This window comes from Manis javanica, chromosome 1, assembly GCF_040802235.1.
Source record: "Manis javanica isolate MJ-LG chromosome 1, MJ_LKY, whole genome shotgun sequence".
Classification (NCBI taxonomy): domain Eukaryota; kingdom Metazoa; phylum Chordata; class Mammalia; order Pholidota; family Manidae; genus Manis; species Manis javanica.
The window spans coordinates 27269802-27284440 of NC_133156.1; the positions used below are offsets into that span (position 1 = coordinate 27269802).

The 14639-nt window shown below is 51.8% G+C and overlaps 2 protein-coding genes across 14 annotated transcripts in view; one reads left to right on the forward strand and one right to left on the reverse strand.

Annotated features, from left to right (window-relative positions):
- Positions 1-5469, forward strand: part of TNIP1 (TNFAIP3 interacting protein 1) — a 54606-nt gene extending 49137 nt beyond the window's left edge. For 10 of the 12 annotated variants that reach the window (XM_073230452.1, XM_073230476.1, XM_073230448.1 and 7 more), the window contains 2 exons: positions 3377-3470; positions 4692-5469. In XM_073230452.1, the coding sequence (XP_073086553.1) occupies positions 3377-3470; positions 4692-4726 (129 nt within the window). In that variant the 3' untranslated portion in view covers positions 4727-5469. Of the gene's footprint in view, positions 1-3365; positions 3471-4691 lie in introns of all 12 variants that reach the window. The other 2 variants (XM_073230459.1, XM_073230480.1) reach the window with 1 other exon arrangement.
- Positions 5470-6007: 538 nt separating this feature from the next.
- GPX3 (glutathione peroxidase 3) lies at positions 6008-14256 on the reverse strand. Of its 2 annotated transcripts, XM_017651581.3 has the most exons (5): positions 14049-14217; positions 9331-9484; positions 8003-8120; positions 7491-7590; positions 6008-7076 (listed from the first exon to the last, which is right to left on the reverse strand). In XM_017651581.3, the coding sequence occupies exons 1-5, from the start codon at positions 14133-14135 to the stop codon at positions 6855-6857; spliced, it is 681 nt and encodes a 226-aa protein (XP_017507070.1). In that variant the 5' UTR covers positions 14136-14217; the 3' UTR covers positions 6008-6854. The 2 variants fall into 2 exon arrangements, with proteins under 2 accessions (XP_017507070.1, XP_036849950.1); XM_036994055.1 differs by lacking the exon at positions 9331-9484 and having other exon boundaries at positions 14049-14256.
- Positions 14257-14639: the final 383 nt, after the last annotated feature.

Here is a 14639-nt window from a genome sequence, read left to right on the forward strand (position 1 = left end):
ACTTTTCTGGTCTGAGAAACTGGTTAGTACAATTTCAGTCTTTTTGAATTTACCGAGGCTCTTCTTGTAGCCTAGTATATGATCTATTCTTGAAAATGTTCCATGTGCACTTGAGAAGAATGTGTATTCTGCTGCTTTTGAGTGTACAGTTCTGTAGATGTCTGTTAGGTCCATCTGTTCTAATGTGTTTTTCAGTGCCCCTGTCTCCTTACTTATTTTCTGTCTTGTTGACGTGTCCTTCAGAGTGAGTGGAGTGTAGAAGTCTCCTGGAATGAATGCATTGCATTCTTTTTCCCCTTTTAATTCTGTTAGTATTTGTTTCCCATATGTAGGTGCTCCTGTGTTGGGCGCATAGATATTTATAACAGTTATATTTTCTTGTTGGATTGACCCCTTTATCATTATGTAATGTTCTTCTTTATCTCTTGTGACTTTCTTTGTTTTGAAGTCTATTTTGTCTGATACAAGTACTGCAACTCCTGCTTTTTATCCCTATTAGTTGCATGAAATATCTTTTTCCATCCCTTCACTTTTAGTCTGTGTATGTCTTTGGGTTTAAAGTGAGTCTCTTGTAGGCAGCATTTAGATGGGTCTTGTTTTTTTATCCATTCAGTGACTCTATCTTTTGATTGGTGCATTCAGTCCATTTACATTTAGGGTGATTATCGATAGGTATGTACTCATTGCCATTGCAGGCTTTAGATTCGTGGTTACCAAACGTTCCAGGTTAGCTTCCTTAGTATCTAAGAGTCTAAATTGACTCACTTGATGTGCTATTGCAAATATAATCTAAAGGTTCTTTTTTTTTTTCTCCTCCTTTTTCTTCCTCCTCCATTCTTTATATATTAGGTATCATATCTGTACTCTTTTTCTATCCCTTGATTGACTTTGGGGATAGTTAATTTAATTTTGCATTTGCTTAGTAATTATCTGTTCTACTTTCTTTACTGTGGTTTTATCACCTCTGGTGACAGCTATTAAACCTTAGAAACACTTCCATCTATAGCAGTCCCTCCAAAATACACTGTCAAGATGGTTTGTGGGATGTAAATTCTCTCAGCTTTTGCTTATCTGGAAATTGGTTAATCACTCCTTCAAATTTAAGTGATAATATTGCCAGATAAAGTAATCTTAGTTCAAGTCCCTTCTGCTTCATTGCATTAAATACATCATGCCATTTACAGCCACTCCCTTCTGGCCTGTAAGGTTTCTGCTGAGAAGTCTGATGATAGCCTGATGGGCTTTCCTTTGTATGTGATCTTATTTTTCTCTCTGGCTGCTTTTAATAGTCTGTCCTTATCCTCGATCTTTGCCATTTTAAGTACTATATGTCTTGGTGTTGTCTTCCTTGGGTCCCTTGTGTTGGGAGATCTGTGCCCCTCCATGGCCTGAGAGACTATCTCCTTCCCCAGATTGGGGAAGTTTTCATCAATTACCTCCTCAAAGACACTTTCTATCCCTTTCTCTCTTCTTCTTCTTCTGGTACCCCTATAATGCGAATATTGTTCCATTTTGCTTGGTCACACAGTTCTCTCAATATTCTTTCATTCTTAGAGATCCTTTTTTCTCTCTGTGCCTCAGCTTCTTTGTATTCCTCTTCTCTAGTTTCTGTTTGATTTATCGTCTCCTCCACCGTGTCTTATCTGCTTTTAATACCCTCCACTGTGCTCTTCAACCATTGGATCTCCAACTGGAATTCATTCCTGAGTTCTTGGATATCTTTCTGTACTTCTATGAGCATGTTAATGATTTTTATTTTGAACTCCCTTTCAGGAAGATTTATGAGGTCAATGTCATTTAAGTCTTTCTCAGGAGTTGTATTAATAATTTTACTTTGAACCAGGTTCCTTTGGCATTTCATATGTGTATATGGTGCCCTCTAGTGTCCAGAAGCCCTACTCTCTGGAGCTGCTCAGCCCCTGAAGCATGTTGGGGGTCACAGGGGTGTGGTATTGGTGCCTGAGGGGAGGAAAGAGCTCTTTCCTGCTTCCTGGCTGCTATGCCTGTCTCTACTGCCTGAACCAGTGGGTCAAGCACACAGGTATAAGCCTCTCTGCTTTGTGTTTGTAGTTGCTGTAGACAGTCTTCCCTCTGGCTGGCCTAACACCGGGTAGGGTTTGCCAGTTTGCGAGCCAGGTGGGTGGGGCTCACCAGGAGAAAGGCATAGTAGGCTGCGTATCACGGAGGAGGTCCTTGGAGCTGTGTAGCCTGCCAGGGAGCTGGAGCGCCTGAAGATCATGAAAGCTCCTAACCTGCTGGGCAGAGTGCACCTGGACAATTTTGTCTACCTGTCCTTTCTCCTGAGCAGTAAGCTCTGTGCAATCCTTGCCCCTTTAGCCGCCCTCTTGCTAAGGGCTTCCTTGGTAGGAAGTGTCTCAGACTGCCTGCCTCTCTTGTCCCAGAGCACCCCAATATGGATCTGTGCTTTCTACAAGCAGCTGGGATCTCAGTCTCTCCAGGAATTCTGCCTGTCTTAGCTTTCCAACCCCCTAATCATGAGAGTATCATGAAAGCACCATGAAATGTAGGTTTGTGCTCCCAGAGCAGATCTTTGGAATTAGGTATTCAGCAATCCCAGGCCTCCACTCCCTCCCCGCTCCGTTTCTCTTCCTCCTGCTGTTGAGCTGGGGTGAGGGAAGGGCTTGGGTCCCTCCAGGCCACAGCGTTGGTACGTTACTCTGTCCCGTGAGGTCTGCTCTTTTCTCTAGGTGTATGCAATCTGGCGCAGTCCTCTTTCCTGTTGCTCTTTCAGGATTAGTTCTATTAATTATGTTTTCGTGTTATGTGTAGTTTTAGGAGGAAGCCTCTTTCTCAGCTCTCATGCTGCCGTCCTTAATCCAGTCTCCCCTTTTACTTAATCTTTGATGACTTCTCAATTTATCTCTGGAAAAGCAGTCATCCACTTCTGCTCTCCCGCCACCCGGCTGCAAAAGGGCCCTTATCATTCTTTCTTCAAAGAGCTGCTGTCACCTGTCCCATCCTCTCCAGTCCCTCTGCCACAGCTCACCCAGGCATCCCTGCTCTCACCTGGACAGCAGTAGCCTCCTGTCTGGCCTCTCTTCTGGCTTCTTCCCTATGCCCATTCCTTCCACACATCTTTAAATACTGGAGGATAGTGTGGGGCTTAAGAGATTGGGTCTAGAGTTATAAAGATCTGTGTTCTAATGGAAGCTTGTCCACTTTCCTATAGCAGGATGGGATTATTTAACTCCTCTGAGCCTCAGTTTATTTACATGTAAAGTGGGGGTGGCAACCTGGCTTGTCATAAGGATTTTATACTTAACATGTATAAGTATTTAGTACTGTTCTGGCATGGTAGCTGCTATTACAATTTTTGAGTTCAGTTATTGATTACTGAGCACCAGTTTCATTACAGCCAGAATACACCTGGCGGCCACCCTGTGGAGGAATGCACAGTCAGAGTTCCCAAGTGATTGACTTTCCCACAGCCCGGCCTGCAGAACCAGGAGGTGAGCGTGATTCCCTAGAGCTGGGTCTTGTCTCTCAAGTGCTCTGAAGGAGGAAGAGCAGATTTCTATGAGAGCAGATAACAGGAGCCTGACCTAGACTGGGGCAGTGCTGAGTTGAAATTTTCAGAATGTGTGGCATTAACTAGATGAAGAGGTGTGAGCAGAGGATATTATCACAGAGAAATGACAGGTACAAAGGCCTTGGTGGGAGGGAGGGAAGGAGGGTAGCCACTGGAGGATTGAGAGAGGGCCTGTGTGTGTGACTGGAGCAGCGGACAAGGTGGGAAAGGAGAGGCAGGAAGGTAAGCAAGTCCAGGCAGCGCAGGGCCTTGCAGACCATGGCAGGAGGGCTGATCTTTACCCTAAGGATGTGGAGGCCTTGGACATTTTAAAGAAAAGTGACATGACTGATTCAATTTTCATTCAGAAAGCTCCCGCTGGCTGTGGTATCTGCCGTGACCAGTTGGGAACTGGAAGTTTGTTTGCTAGTCACAGAGGGACCCTGGGTCCTTATTGACTACCTTTGCCTTCTGCAAGGCTCTGTGGGGTGCAAAAGACACTGTCTTGCCCATAGGACTTCTGGGAACAAAATTACAACTAGTGGGTGGGAGCAGTAGGGAGGCTAAGTCCATCTCAGCACAGAGTTTTCTAAGGGTTTCAGCTGTGCAGAAGTGGAGCCCGCTCCACCAGGAGGGGCAGTGCCCCTTCACAGAATGTGTGTGAGCAGAGGCCACTGGACGACTTGGAGCAGTGTGGTTCGGAGGATCTGGTGGTTAGGAGGAGGCATTGGGCTAGTCAGTCATTTTCCTGTGGCTCCTTGTCGAGCCCTAGAGGGTTTGTGGAACCCCTGGGAGGCTGCTCTGGTCAGGGACAGAGAGGCCAAATGGGCAGGGCTGTCTCCTCCCCAGAACTTCTCCACTTTTGGGATCTGGAGCCAGACTGACTAGGGTCAAGCACTTCCTAGATCTGGGTCTTCAGGCACGTTTTTCAAAACTTGTGTGCCCTAGATCCCTCCTCCAAAAAGCGGTAATAATGTGCCTTCTTCACAGGGCTGGGCAAAGACTGAATGACAGATGTACCTAAGGCACTTAGCCCAGGGCCTGGCACTTGGTAACACTTAATAACTCCAGCTGTTATTTTCAGTTACTATGGGTTTCCATAGAACTTTGAAACCTACTGTACCACATCATCTTTAAATCCTCAAAATTTTTATTTATCTAGAATCCACAAAAAATGACCGGGAGGGGCCTCAGTGAGACCAGATCACATTGCTTGGCTCCGTCCTCATCTCATAGAGCCAGCTGACCTCAGATCATGGAAAAACTAGAGGCCACTTGTTTGTGGCCAGAGCCTCAGCTGGATGGGAGGCTGAAATGGGCTGCCAGCTCACGCCTCAGCCTGACCTGAGCTGTGCAGACTGAGAAGGCTCCACCCAGAAGGCTTCCATCTGGGCTCCTCCTGTGGAAAAACCGGAAAAACTCAACACCCTGCTGCCTAGAGTAGAGGCCACGTCCAGTTTTGACATGCCATCCTTTGCAGAAGCCAAGGGGACGTCAATCTCAAGAGTGGGGGCATCCAAGACCCCTTCCTTCCAAAATTTCCCCAGAAGTGGTTCCAGCCCCTCTGGGAACCACATTCAGTTCATGTGTGTTCAAGTTTTGCTTCAAGCTCTGTAGCAGCAGGACCTGCCCCACAGCCATAGCTTCCCCTCTGTGTGGCGCTGTAGGGAGAGCATGTTCGCCTCCAGGAGCAGAAAGAGAATGACAGCATGTTCCACTGCAGGGCCCTCCACTACTACCCACAGCCGTTCCGCCAGTGCCCTCACAGCCTGGGAGAAGGGCCGTGCCAGCCGCATCCCCTGAGGGGCCTGGCCCGAAGTACATGGGCCCCGAACCTGGCGGCTGGAGGCTTGTGGTGCCAGAGGCCCGGACTGGGGTGGCTGTCTGTCCCTAGGCCGCTCTTTGCACAAATCTTGGACATAAATCCAAGTTAAGATGAACCTTCTGTGAGCGGTGCTCTTCCATGCCCCGGCTGCCGTTCCCCTCTTGGTCACTCGGAGTGCTGCTTCCCTGCTTCCCTCCCTCTGCGCCCCTTCCCCGCCCAGTCCCCTGAGCGCATCACTGTTACTCTTCCCCCCAGGAACCTGCTCGGAGCCTGCCTGAGGGTGGGCATCCAGGGCGGTGAGTGGTGCCTGGGCTGAGTCAAGGACCTGAACTTAGATTTCAGTCCTGCCCCTCACACAGGAAACCCTGGGCGAGGCCTGGCCCTTCTGTGAGCCTCAGTTTCCTCACCTGTTAAATGGAACACCTCATCTCAGCCCTAGCTGCCCTGTGGGAGAATTGTGGGAAGAAATGAGAGTAGATGTGAACTGGTTTTATAAATTCCAAATGCTGGGTTAGAGAAGCAGTGTGGACCTAGGTAGAACCCAAAATGCAGGGGCCCGAAACACTCCCTTCATTTCTTCTCTCCCCTCCTGCTCCCCCAGCCCCACCCCGGCGAGGGCAGCCCCATGGAGGAAGCACCACAGGAGGCTCAGCTGCTGCACAAAGGCCTTTACTGGGCAGATGCGAGGAGAGGCTGACACCAGGGGGCCAGGGTGAGGGAGGGGGCACACCCTCCGAAGGTGAGGGGGAGTATCCCTGCCTGTGGGCCTCAGCCTGAATGCACTAAGGGCTGGCCCTTCAGACAGGCTCAGGGGAGGTCCGCCCACAAGGGCTTCGGGCCCCTCCTTCATGTAGATGCCACCCCTGAACCAGGAACGTGGCCCTTCCCTCAGGTGTGCCTTGGCTCCTCAGGGAGCACTATGGGGTAGGGGAGGGGGAGGGGGCTTGGGAAGGCCCTTCAGGAAGGAGAGAGGCTATAGGGTGGGGAGAAGGGCGGTTGGGCAGCGTGGTAGACCCAGAAAATTCCGGGCACTTCAGTGGTGGTATTTGGAGGGAGTGGGATGCTGGCCCCAAAGTTGAGGTCCAGGTTAGAGCAGAACAATTGGATTGAGAGTTGGTTTTTAATTTGGGATGAGCCACAAGTGAATTGTTATCACTGGAACAGAGAACTGGAAAGAAAGGGAGTTACTTTCCAGCACTTCACTGGGACACAGCCATGGGCACATACGATACACATTTCCAGGTATTCACACAGGTGGATGTAGGTGGCTCTGCACTCAATGTGCATGCACACATGGTCACACACACCTGCGGGCATGTGTGCAAACACCCACATGCAGAGCAATACACACACAATTGTATGCACACTGTGTCAGGCTGGGGCCCTGTGTAATAGTAAGGGGCCTATAGTGGGAGTGTGGTGTGGTTTAAGAAATGGATTCCTTCCTGAACAGTCCCTCCCCAGCCTCTGCAGGGTAGGCGTGGGGTGGGGGGGCCTCATTTACTTCCCCTCGACCGCCAGGGCTGCCTGCTGCCTCATGTAGGAAAGGATGTCCATCTTGACAGTGCTGACCGTGGTCCGGTGGTACCAGCGCATGATGGGTATGCCATCTGGCCCCACCAGGAATTTCTCAAAGTTCCAGCGGATGTCGTGGACCTTCATGGGTTCCCAGAAGAGGCGGTCAGGTGAGCCCAGGAGTTCCGAGGTAGGAGGACAGGAGTTCTGGAGGGGCAATGTGTATGGTGTCAACCCTGTTGGGGCCCCACCCCTTCTCCTGCCTTCCTGGAGGTAGGAGAACAGCCTAGCACTGAGAAAAGAGCACCAGTTGTCGAGTCAGAGAACTGAATCCCAGAACTGGCTTTGACTCCAATAGATTGTGAGACTGTTAGCTTGACCATTCTGAGGCCCTGCCTGGGCCTTATCCATAAAACAGGCTTGGATCCTGATGAGATCCCAGGTTCTGCAGAGCCCTCTCCTTGGAAGGATAGTTGGATGCCAACAGATTCTCCAAGAGCCCAGGGGGAGGGGATGGTGCTAGGGACTTGTCTGCATGGGCTGGAGCCAGGAGGGTGTGGCCCTGTTCAGAGCCAGTGTCAGCCATGCAAGAAGCCCCTGCGGAGGCATCTGCACACTCACCTTCAGGAACGTATAGAACTTCTGCTCTTTCTCCCCGTTCACATCTCCTTTCTCAAAGAGTTTGAAATTAGGGATGAAGCCCCCACCTGGCCGGACATACCTGCAAGGAACATTCCTATGTGGGTCCCAAGGAGATGGGCACGGGGCTCAGAAATGAGAAGGGACAGAGTAGGGGAGGCTGTGCAGGGAATCTGGGTTTTACTGCACAGTGGGCATTGGGAGCCAGTGACTATTGAACAAGCATAGGCATAATGTGGCTCCGCAGTCTGTTCAGTTCGGTACCTTCTCGTTGACCCTCTCAGAGCCCTGCACATGCACTAAAAACCAGTCATCCCTGTCCCTGTCCCCTCTTCCACTCATTCCATTAAATGGGGTTCTTGGAAGGGGAGAGTAATTCTTGGTGGCTGATAAATGGCCGTCACTAGTAGGGGGCAAGGCAAGAAAAGCTTGGGGCCTAGCCTAGGGCACAGGGTGGACATACTAGAGAGGTTTTCTCAGGACATAGCACTCACTTGAGGCTCGGCAGGATTTCCCAGTTCTCTCCTGGTTCCTGTTTTCCAAACTGGTTGCAGGGGAAGCCCAGAATGACGAGACCAAATGGTGCAAACTCTTCCTGTAGTGCATTCAGTTCTGGCCCCGGGAGAGAGAGCAGAGATGGAGGTGGCCTTAGTGAGGAGCCTTGCCTCGTCTGTGCCACTGCACCTGCTCAGCTGAACTCACCAAGGCCTGAGCAACACCACCCAGTGAGTGTGGTGATGCTGGGATTCAAGTCCTGTCCTCCTCACTCCAGGCTGTATTGGCTGCAGGTTTTGAGGGAAAAGAGTAATGCTCCCCCTCAAATCACCAGCCAGTTACCATCCCATCACCGAAGTCCCCCACCTGGGCCACGAGGCTAGGGCCTCTTCAGGATTCAGGACTGGGTTTCCTGAAGCAAGAACCTTCCATCCCTGAGGAGAAGGCCGAGGACTTCCCTGCTGTGGCATGGGACCCTCACAACCTCTTAGACTCTGGTGATTCAGGAACCCAAGGAGGCCCTGGCCCAGCTCCCCAGTTCCCTCATGCTGCCTGGCCTCTTGTGCAGTGCCAGCACCCAGATGTTGTACAGATGCAATCTGCTCTATTCCAAGGACTAGACAGAAGCATTCCAGACGGCACTCACTGTGCACTGGGCCACCCAGCCCCTTGCCATCCCCCGTCAGGAATCTGCCTGTGATTGCCAGGCAGAGCATTCAGGGTCAGGTTGCCCTTGCCTCCCCTGGCCCTGCCAACAGACTGCCCCACTCCAAAGCACTTTCCAGCTGGGTGCTGTCAGCTGCCTTTGGCCTTCCTGCTCCTCGGGCTCTTCACTCTGCCCCGGCTAAGGAGAAAGGAGTGAGGACACTAAGATCAGGAAACCTGGGCGAAGCTCCTGCTCTGTCACCAGCACACTCTGGGGCCTTGGGCCAACTGCCTGCTTCCCAGACGGTGGCCAAGAGAAGCACGAAGGCAGGTGAGGCTGAGGGCAGATGAGAGACTGAGCGACATAAGGCTGCCATTTCTTAATGCAGTGAAAGTCGCTCCAGTCACTCCAAACTCCATCCCACTGCTTTTACGTCAGCTGAGGTGCCCAAGAATGAAGAAGAATAACTGGGAATCTTCTAGAACATCTCTAAACATGATAATACCTCAGGCTTATATAAACATCGTCACAAAATCATGAAACAGTAGAATTGGGATACAGAGCTTAGAATCTCATCATCACTGTCACTCCTTTCCTTTTTGTACCAGAAAAGCTCCTGTGGTTGAAATGTGCCCAACTGGCAGAAGGAGCCCCAGATACAGCAGAGGAGGAGGGTCTTACCAATGTACTGGCCTGTTAAGCCTCAGTAGCTGGCAACGTTGACAAAAAGGATGTATTTGCCAGCGTACTGCTTAAAGGGGATGTACTCCTGCCCATCAATGGTGAGGGCGCCGTAATCGTAGATGGTGCCACTTACACCAGCATGGCAGTCCGTCTGGAACAGAAAAGCAGTTACAGCTGGAAGGGAACTTGGACTCCTCCGTTTTCAAGATAATGAAGGATCCCAACAGGGAGAGTGGCTTGCCAAGACTACTACAAGAATTAGAACTGACTAGAACCAAGGTCTCCTAATTCTTTATAAAAGATAAAGATTATGAAAGCCTTAGTGTGTACTATAGAAACCATAGTGTACTATAGAAGCCATAGTGAGTACTATAGAAACTTGGAGGATTCCTTATTTGCCTCACAAATCAATTTATAAACATTTAGCAGGCTGTGAGGGAGGCCACGCTGACACGGCTGCTGCAGTAATCCAGGTGAGTGATGCTGAGGGCTGAGCCAGACCGTTGTGAAGGAAGCACTGAGCAGAAGGGGGGAGCGGCAGGATGGAGAGGGTGATGGAGAGGTTCCCTCGCTGGAGGACCGGAAAGCTGAGGCTGTTGTGAAATAGGGAAGCTGGAGTAGGAGCCAGGAAGGGGGAAGACCTGCTGTGAGGATTAAATATGACAATGAGGGTAAAGCAGTGGCGCTTGGCATGTTAGGTGTTCACTTATTAGATGTGGGTGAGCAGTTGTGACGATGACTATTATGTTTCCTCCTTGCCCAGCTGCTGCCCCACAGTCAACCCTGCAGGACAAGTAGGGACAGCGTACAATAAATGGGCTCCCAGCTGGGGCACCTGGATTCCACATCTAGCTCTACCACTGACTCCCTGTGGTCTTGGACTAGACCTTTCTCTTCTCTGGGCCTTAGCTTCCTCTTTTATAAAATGAGAACTTTGAACTGGATCAGCTTTTCACAACCATGATGGGAGAGGAGGGAGTGGGATTACTGCTAGCAAGCAGGATACTGCATTTGACTGAACTCCACCCTCACCTCACCTTGGGTATAGACTGCAAAAATCTGGATCTCCCCTTAAAGGGTGTCATGGTATCAGTAACAATCAGCAGGCAGGCTGGTTATGATGGGCAAAAAAATTTGCCACCATTCTATCAGCTGCTCTCTGTCTCCTGTCCTCTTGTAGAAAACAGAGATGGAAAGACAAACCAATTGAATGCCAACTAACATTCAATAGATCAGGAGAGACAGAGGCTTGTGGCTGGAGTTAGAGAAGCAGATTCATGTCCTCTCTTGCCATCAGTCCTGGAAGGCATGTTGCTGAGGTGAGGGACCTGGGCCTGACAGGATGAAGGAAGTTGGCTGGCAGGGCGTGGCCCCCGGAGGGTGGAGAAAAGCCATCTCTGTCCTGAATATGCCATAGGTACTCCTTCCACCAAGCCACTCCCTGACAGCCGCAGGTCCCTTCTTGGCTTCAGTGCAAATTCCCTGCTTGACATGTGTCTAATATTCCATGCCCTGTGACTTTTGGTGAGTGCTGGAGGCAGGCCTGAGACTTAAGCTCAACATTCCTCCACCCCTGGGCCTCCTTAGCCCAAGCTAGGGTTGGTTCCACCTCAAAATGCACCCAGGGCAAAACAAATATACCCCAGTTGGCCACAGAGGTCTAGCAGCCAGAAGGCAAGGCCGTCCTGCGTGCCTCTCCACCTCTTCCGCTCTGCTCAACCTGAAAACAAATTCTGGGAAATGGAAAGAAAAAAAGCCAAGAGGTTGTCCAAATAATGGAACAACAGGATCAGCTTCTGGGCACCGGTTCAGGGTTGGGGCAGGGTAAGGGGCATCTCCTCTCATTGGGTTTTATTCTTTGCTGGCTGTGTGGTCCTGGGTCAGTCAGTCAGTTTTGCTCTCTGAGCCTCAGTCTGCTGCCAGGAAAATACCACCTGCCACCCCGAATGGCTGTGAGAATCCACCAGCAGATAAGTCTAGAAAGCCTCTTGGAGAGAACTCCCCATACCAAGGAGGAATGGCTGTTCTATCTGCAGCTAGGGAAAAGGGCCCTGATGTTCCCCCATTATTGTGAGGGGCCTTTGATGTTCCCCAGCCAGTGTGAAGATGGTGCAGCAGGCAAGGTGCCTCCTGGAGGGACAAGTGACAGTCTTCATGCTTCCTGTTGAAGCCAGAAAGGCCAGTGCCGTGGGTCCAGACTGACGGGGTCAGAGGGAGGCCCATGGCAGGGGCAGTCAGGGCCTGCACATACCACCGAGCACTGCAGCCCAGTCCTGACGTGAGCCTCCTTCCTCCTCTGGGCCGCAGAATCCGAGTCCTGCACCTTGAACAGGGAGGCCAGGGACGGAGGGGAGAGGCCGGGAGGGTCCTCAGTCCTCCCGCAGCTCAACAAGGTGCGAGAGTTCTGATGGCTCCAGAGTTGCGAGGGGTCTCAGGCAGGCCCCCAGCTGGCTGTCACTGCTGGCCTTGTATCTTTCTTCTCTCCTATCTTTCCATTCCCATCACTGTGATGCTGTGGGTGAGACCTGGGCTTGGGGCCGGAGATCAGAGTTCTGGGTCTGGCTGTGCCTCTGACTCCATATGACCACTCCTTTTCCTTCTCTGGGGCTCCGGCTCCTCAATTGTGAGATGGGGTCAGATTCAGTGCTGTCTTAAAGAGCCCTTGAGCTCTGTCAGCCTGTGTTCCATGATTCTCTCTGCCTGTTTTGGTCACCTAGAAACCAGCGGTTACTAGGATCCCACACACGTCAGCAGTTGTTATTATTCAGTTTCTGTAACATGCTGTTGTGGAGCAAAAAGAGTGAGCCTGGGCAGCTTTATGCTGGACTGGAGGGGAGACACGGCAAGGACAGGAGACTCTGCTTTGTTCCCTAGCCCTCTCTTCAAATTGGGCGGAGGAAAACATCCCTTCTTGGCTGTCATCTTTTGTCTGTTCCCCACAAGCCATCTTGGCTGCCGCTGAGGCCTAGAGCCTGGAGTTATGACATCTCCATTCTCTAAGGACCTGGGAGGGAAGATGGGCATGCCCAGACTGCCAGTAGCCCACAAGTCCTAGCTGGTTGCATCTGATACGATCCCTGACTTTTGAAGACCATGCCCATCCTGTTCTCTTGGAATCCATTTATTCCTTCCCAGAGTTCTGTAGGGAACACTTGGCGATGGTGAGTTATTCATGGGGTCCACATTTTTACCTCCAGCCTTCTTGAGGCCAGGCCCAATCTTCTATTCTCTGGCTCTCCCCAAACCAAGGGTATGGGACTAACTTCATGCTGGCCTGCCTGTGGTCTGCGCCTTTCCCACCCCACACCCTATCTTGAAACTCAGTCCCATCCCTATCCTTAAAAATGCCTTCTGGGTTGGGGGTTGTGAACAGGGCCAGATACAAATGAAGAGACTTGGAGGAAGTGGCTTTGTAGCCATGCAGTCTCTGTGCTGACTTCAAGGATGGACAGACTAAATGGGATTCAGGTTGAGGAAAGGATCGGGGATAGAAACAGACAGAAGGAACCCTGTATTTGGAGGGGCCTCTTGAGCAGCGGGTAGCATTTTGGAAACAGAATCATGGACCCACAAGATCCAGAAGATTTCAGAAATAGCTTCTTGAGTTTACACAAATGTGTGTGTGTGTGTGTGTGTGACATGTGTAGGGAGGTCAGAGACAGAAGCCTCTCTCTGGATCTATCCCTATGCTTGGCTTCTGCTTCCCCCCCCTGGGGAAGAGGAGGAGTCTACAGGGCCCACCTTGGCATTTACTGTCCAAGGAGATAGCATGCTGGGTCACCCTTGCTCCTGGCCTCAGCATCCCCACTCTCATTAAGGGTCACACAGCTCTGCTGGGAATTGACTGAGGCTCAGGAGAATCCTGCCTCTCATATTGAGCTGGCAGTCCCTAGCTTTCCCCAACTATCAGGTTTGCTCTGCCAACATGGGCAGTGTGTGGTGGGTAATGAGGCTGCTCGGGAACAGGAAACCCTTCCGAGAACAGTGTGTGGATTTTGCAGCTTCTCCAAACATCCCCATCCCCCGCCCCCCCACCCCCCAACACACACTGTGTGACCTGCAGATGGAGAAACTGAAGCCTAGGAAGTGTTAGGGATCTAGTTGGAGTTCTGACTGTTCTGCACTGCCAGTCCAGAGCTCTTTCTATCACAGATCCTGCCTCTTCTACCAGTGCCCTGGAATCCACGTGGGCCCCTCTACCTGCATTCTTGGCCTGGAAGTGCCCCCACCACAATACTTCAGCACCGAGACCACCCAGATGTATTCTCTTTCCCTTTTCCTTGCCTGTCAGTTCCCCGGGAAACCTCCGCAGATAGTCCAGACACCAAGTCTCTGGGTCTTTTTCTGTGCCCGCACCCACTTCAGCCTCTACTGGAGGGGAGTAGCTTAGGGGCAGGGGCCGCAGGGAGGCAGCCAGGCGACCCTGAGGCCGCCAGGAGGGAGAGGCCAGGAACTGGGGAGGAGCGCTACTCCTTCCCTGCACACCCTCCCTCCTGCCCGCCCGCCAGGCCGCCTAGGGATGGAACTGCGCAGGACCCGGTCCCGGTGTGGGGGTCCCGTCGGCAGGAGGGTGACCACCGGAGTTAAGGGTGTCCCTTGCACCTAGTGTTGATCTTCTGGAGGGGAGCCCGGGAGGAGAGGTACCTCGTCACCGGGAGATGGACACCCGGGGGCTGTGTTGGTTCCCTCGGGCCCCCACTCCGAGGCTCACTCACCTTCGACTTCTCCTGTCCCCGGCTCGGCGGGACGAAGCCCGCCAGCAGCAGGGAGAGAAGGCAGGATGCCCGCAGCAGCCGGGCCATGGCGGGATCGCGGCGCGTCTCGGACTCGCCTGAGACGCGGTCTGATCCCGGGCCACGGTCCGTCTGAGGTGTCCGAAGCTCTGCCACCTTTCAAGCCCTCAGCCATGACCAATCCACGGCCGGGCCGGAGTCTTTGTAGCCAATCACAGGGTGGCTGACATTTCAGGGGCGGGAATAACTTGCCCTCCTTCGCAGCGACAGTGACATAAGCGAGTCTGAGCAGAGAGAAGGGAGCCAGGTCCTTGTGAAGCCACGAGGTGAACCCCCTCGTCTTTCAGGCTCTGAAGTGCAGGCAGAGGCAGGTACAATACCCCCCATCACAGCCAGGCAAAGGCTTTTAAACTTAAAACACAGCCCTACCACCTGATGGAGGCGCAGCGGGAAGGTGCGGCAGAACACCTCATGGTGTGGGGCTCCCCCTTCCCTCCTGCCTCCATCCCTGTGGCAGGGATGTTGAGGATTTCAAATGCCAGCAGGATCTGAAGTGAAACTTCCAGGGACATT